Genomic DNA, 5,254 nt, shown 5'->3' with positions numbered 1-5,254 from the left:
GCATGTCATTAGCTCCCCAAAAGGGTTGTCCAAATCCTACGATGGCATCTCCGTATGATGCAGTTAGGCGTGTCATTCTTCCATCACTCTATTTAAGGAGGGAGAAGGCTCATCTCATCCCCATCATCTCTTCCTCCCCTCTCTTCCACATCTTCGCCTCCATGGATGCGCAGAAACCCTATCTTGCTGCAGTCCTCGTACAGCTGACGTACACTGGCTTCTACGTGATGTCAAAGGCCGCCTTCGACGAGGGTGTGAGCACGTTCGTCTTCATCTTCTATCGACAAGCAGCTGCTTGTGTGATATTGGTACCACTCGCTGTTATCTTCGAGAGGTATACGCATCGGTTCCCAAATACACACAGCATAGTCTTCTGTTGTTTGTGAACTGGATGTTGATTTCAGGAAAAGGTCTCCGCCATTGAAGCTCGTGACGGCTGTGAAGATGTTCTTGCACGCGCTGATCGGGTGTGTATGTTACTGACGTTGGTTTCCGCTGATTTCTGATCTCTCGGAGAGGAGTTTGTGTTGCCTTTTTGTTGGTCTAACTCGGTTTGCGATCATTTTAGGATTACTTGCAGCTTAAACATGTACAACGTTGGCTTGAAATATACTACAGCATCAGTGACATCGGCAGCTACGAACTCAGTGCCAGTGTTTACCTTCTTTCTGGCCTTACTCCTCCGGTTTGTGGCTCGTGTATTCTCCTGAATTATATGTTTCTATTTCAATGATGAAGCTTAATATATAGACATATATATATGCTACAGGATGGAGAGCATCAAAGTAAAGAGCCTCTCAGGAATAGGTAAAGCAGTGGGAGTAACACTTTGTTTGGCTGGTGTTGCAGCGATTGCCTTCTATAGAGGCCCTCGCATCCACCCTTTGAACCTCCATGGCCACTTCGCCCACAGCGCGGGCCGACGAGACCATGCGCCGGCCAACACACCGATGGCCACCTGGATCGAAGGAACCTTCTTCGTCATCGGTGCCAACCTCACCTGGTCCTTGTGGCTGGTCTACCAGGTACTGACCGATACCCGAGAACTGCTCGCTGTAGAAGATTGGGAGTGCGCAGTGCCAACCACCTCTTTCTTGACAGGGGATTTTGCTGAAGGAATACCCCTCCAAGCTTCTGTTAACCACGCTTCAGTGCCTCCTCAGCACGGTTCAGTCGCTTTTTGTGGCCATGGCGTTCGAGCGAGAGAGCTCCAAGTGGAAGCTGCACTGGGACATGGGCCTACTTGCCATTCTCTACTCTGTAATAGCAATTCTCGCCACAGTCATTTCTTCACATGATGATGAAGAAGCCTATTTGCAGTTCTCACCACCGTCTTCTACTCTGTTGTCGTGCTTGACAGGGGTTCATCGTTACGGGAGTTTCTTTCTACTTGCAGAGCTGGTGCGTTGAGAAGAAGGGCCCTGTTTTTGTGGCAATATTCACACCACTGTCTCTTGTTTTCACCATGATATGCTCGACTATTTTCTTAGGGGAGATGATTACTCTAGGAAGGTGGATGATCGAATTCTTCGCTCTCCCAAATTGAGTGTCTAATTTAGCTAATCTAATGTCATGTCAACTCCTGGATTTCAGTATTTTAGGTGGACTTCTAATGGTGGGAGGCCTGTATAGTTTTCTATGGGGAAAGAGCAAGGAGACCATGCCCTGCGAGGTTTCAATTGAAGATGGAAACACCTGCATGCAAGAGAAGGATGTGCAACCACTTTGATGTTATTTTTAGAGTGCTATAGTTTTCTACGGGGAAAGATCCAGGAGACCATGCCCTGTGAGGTTTCAATTGGAGATGAAAAGACCTGCATGCAAGAGAGGGATGCACAACCACTTTAATGTTATTTTTAGAGTGATATACGTGAGGATCTGATCATAAATCTTGTAACAGTGACTCTTTTGATCACTATATATATATATATATATATATATATATATATATATATATATATATATATATATATATATATATATATATATATATATATCAGTGGGATTTTGCAGCTATAATGCTCATCATATATATACTTTCTTTCTGTTTAGTACTCATTTTATCGGATTCAAGTCAATGTGTCTATTGAATGAATACATAGTTAGTACAAAGAAAGAAACATTGTGATGATGAGCATACCAAGTGCAATAAGAAAACTGGTTTCCAGAACAGAATTGTTATCTGTTGGATTTCAGAGAGAGATGAATCGAATGATTGGTAGAAAAGGTGGAGGATGAATTCTTCCAATCATATCATACAATTAGAGCAAGCTAATAGCTGGAGGTTTTATTAGCAAGCTAATAAAAGCTGTTGGATTTCAGAGACCGATCACTACAGTTCGCAGGTTCAAATGACAGCTTCCCCCCAGCGAGATCATAGACGACGTGCATGTTCTGCTGCTGAAAGTTGCCCGAGATGGAGAAGTTGAACGGAGGCCTCAAGATTGCCAAGCACTTCCAGCCGTCACTCGGATCCATAAGCATATCCGCGCCATCAAAATGGAAAGCCAAGTTCGGCACTGCCACCTGTTGGTGAACTGATGCGCCGTGGCTGATGAGTCAGCTCGACCTGGTCCACGAGCCGACGTCGGGAGTCTTCAGTCGGTTGAGCTATCCGTCGGGGTTGGTCACGCCCTCCAGACGATAAGTTGGCGCCGAAATATTGTTTGACGTGTCTTCGTCGGGACGCTGGTTGGTGCGTCGGAAGGAAGGACAACTCTATCGATCGGGACGATCTCGTCTCGGGCATCGCCACTTTTCTACATAGAAGGCCTCCGTCGGGTGGTTACCAACTGTGGCCCCTTCGACGAGCAAGTCAATGGTGGATCGATTGTTGTTTGTTTTTTCTTCCCCTAGATTGGATGCTGGCCAGAGGCTTTTATACAATTGTATGAGGGTCGATTGTACGCGAGTTTGGCATGACGACCGATCCTTGAGGGGTGAGATGGTACCTTTGTGCGGTCGCCGTCCCGGGACATATGGAATGGAGCCATGCAGCGCCATCTCGAACTTTTTGGGACGGGACGTGCCGAGCAATGCCTTGGTACATATTCCGGCTCGGCGCGTGGGGGTGTTCCTCTTGCTGACTTGGCTGCAGCGTGGCGTGGCATTGGTTGTGACGTAGTTTGGACCTAAAATATACCTTATCACTTCTCTCCCCCTCTTCCCCTCCTCCCCACTCTCCCCCGCTGCGAGAGGGCGAGGGGCGCGCCTAGGTCGGAGTGTTGCGGTTGCATCACTTACTTATGAGGGAAAGTTGGATTGGCTCGTCATGAGGTAGTTTGTGGGGCAGCGCCTCGTGCCTTGGGAAGGGTTGGCTCCGTTGGTCAGGCGGCTGGGCCTAGGTGAGATGAGACTGATGAGTCATTGGCCAAGGGATCGAGCTATGGGATTTGGGCGAATACTAGACCTTTTAGCCGAGTGACTGATCTCGAGCTTAGATTTATGGCCAGCGAGTTGGGAGTCAGAGATCAAGCTGGCGTGACTTGGAATAAAGACTGGTGAGTTGCAAGTCGGAGGACCGATCTAGAGCGACCCGAATAAAACTGACGAGTCACAAGTTGGAGATAGAGCTAGCGCGACTCGTGAAGAGATTGGCGAGTCGTAAGTCGGAGATCGATCTGGAATGACTCGGTAGGAGATTGGTAAGTTGCAAGTCGAAGGACCGATCTGGAGCGACCCGGATAAAACTAATGAGTCACAAGTCGAGAACCGATCTGGAGCGACCCAGGAAAAGACTAGCGAGTCGCAAGTCAGAGAACCGATCTGGAGCGACTCAGGAAAAGATTTGGCGAGTTGCAAGTCGGAAGACCGATCTAGAGTGACTCGGTATAAAGAATGGCGAGTCGCAAGTCGGAGGATCGATATGGAGCGACTCGGGAAAATATTTGGTGAGTCGCAAGTCGGAGGACCGATTTGGAGCGACTCAGGAAAAGATTTGGTGAGTTGCAAGCCGGAAGACCGATCTGGAGTGACTCGGTATAAAGATTAGTGAGTCGCAAGTCGGAGGACCGATCTGGAGTGACTCGGGAAAAGATTTGGCGAGTCACAAGTTGGAAGACCGATCTGGAGTGACTCAGTATAAAGACTGGCGGATCGCAAGTCGGAGGACCGATTTGGAGTGACCCGGGTAAAACTGACAAGTCATAAGTCGAGAAACGATAAGGAGCGACTCGGGAAAAGACTGGCGAGTCGCAAGTTGGAGGACCGTACTGGAGTGACTCGAGAAAAGATTTGGCGAGTCGCAAGTCGGAAGATCAATCTAGAGCGACTCAGTATAAAGACTGGTGGGTCGCAAGTTGGAGGACCGATCTAGAGCAACCCGAATAAAACTGATGAGTCACAAGTCGAGAACCGATCTGGAGCGATCGGGAAAAGACTAGCAAGTCGCAAGTCGAATGATCGATCTAGAGCGACCCAGGAAAAGACTGGCGAGTCGCAAGTCAGAGGACCGATCTTGAGCGACTCGGGAAAAGAGAAAGATTGGTGAGTCGCAAGTCGGGGACTGATCTGGAGCGACTTAGGAAAAGGGAAAGACTGGCATGTGTCACTGGGTGGCGTGTTGGGGTTTTCACGGGTGCCACCGCGCCACGTGTCACGTCGGATGGAGCGGCGCAGGGCTTGGCGGGAAACTTCCTATCACGGGTGCCTTCTGGCGGGAAGTCTCTTGTCATGAGCTACTTCTGGTGGGAAATCTTTCGTGATGAAGTGCCTCTGGTGAGCTCCGAGGCCGGTGAATCCGGGGGAATCCGAGGAGTCATGATGGGCCTTGAATGCTGCGGCCATCTCTCTCCTCGGGTAGCCCAATCTTCGCTTTGCGGTGGATCAACTTGCCCTTTATAAGTTTCCTCCAAGACAGTTGCTGTCACTTTGCTCAGTCCTTCGTCCTGCACCCCCAGCTCCTTCCTTCCAACCTTGAGGTCGGGAATGTCTCTGTCTTCCTCTTTGCCTTCTTCTTCCTTGTCTTCTTCTTCTTTGTCTTCTTTTTCTTCATCTTCTTCTTTTGACTCTCCTCTCCTCTCAATATCAATCCTTATATATATATATATATATAGAGAGAGAGAGAGAGAGTGTGTATGTGTGTTAACTAATTGGAGAATATCCATTAAAGTAGCAAATGTTTTGGTAGCCAAACTTGGGCTGCTAATTGACTTGGGGCCTAACTCTGTAGCCCCAATAGGCTTTTTTTCAGCTGTTGGTTGAAGCCCAAACCCATCTATAATAAAATAATAATAAATTTTATGTAGTGAGAGTG

At 48.3% G+C, this 5,254-nt stretch overlaps 1 protein-coding gene across 1 annotated transcript; it reads left to right on the top strand.

Moving 5' to 3' along the window:
• On the top strand, positions 1–1,906 carry LOC135624373 (WAT1-related protein At5g64700-like). Its single transcript, XM_065127888.1, has 7 exons — positions 1–334; positions 405–467; positions 569–685; positions 770–1,025; positions 1,102–1,260; positions 1,361–1,512; positions 1,594–1,906. The coding sequence occupies exons 1-7, from the start codon at positions 3–5 to the stop codon at positions 1,727–1,729; spliced, it is 1,215 nt and encodes a 404-aa protein (XP_064983960.1). The 5' UTR covers positions 1–2; the 3' UTR covers positions 1,730–1,906.
• The last annotated feature ends 3,348 nt before the right edge of the window (positions 1,907–5,254 follow it).

The sequence above is a fragment of the Musa acuminata genome, chromosome BXJ2-10, assembly GCF_036884655.1.
Source record: "Musa acuminata AAA Group cultivar baxijiao chromosome BXJ2-10, Cavendish_Baxijiao_AAA, whole genome shotgun sequence".
Taxonomy (NCBI): Eukaryota; Viridiplantae; Streptophyta; class Magnoliopsida; order Zingiberales; family Musaceae; genus Musa; species Musa acuminata.
The sequence above is the reverse complement of the archived record's forward strand: the minus strand, read 5'-3'. Positions and strand labels throughout refer to the sequence as shown.

Excerpts from the sequence above, each read along its gene's own strand:
- LOC135624373 (XM_065127888.1), top strand. The coding sequence starts at position 3 with ATGTCATTAGCTCCCCAAAAGGGTTGTCCAAATCCTACGATGGCATCT. Across the intron at positions 335-404 it reads CTCGCTGTTATCTTCGAGAG|GAAAAGGTCTCCGCCATTGA; the intron begins GTATACGCATCG and ends TGTTGATTTCAG. Across the intron at positions 686-769 it reads TTTCTGGCCTTACTCCTCCG|GATGGAGAGCATCAAAGTAA; the intron begins GTTTGTGGCTCG and ends TATATGCTACAG.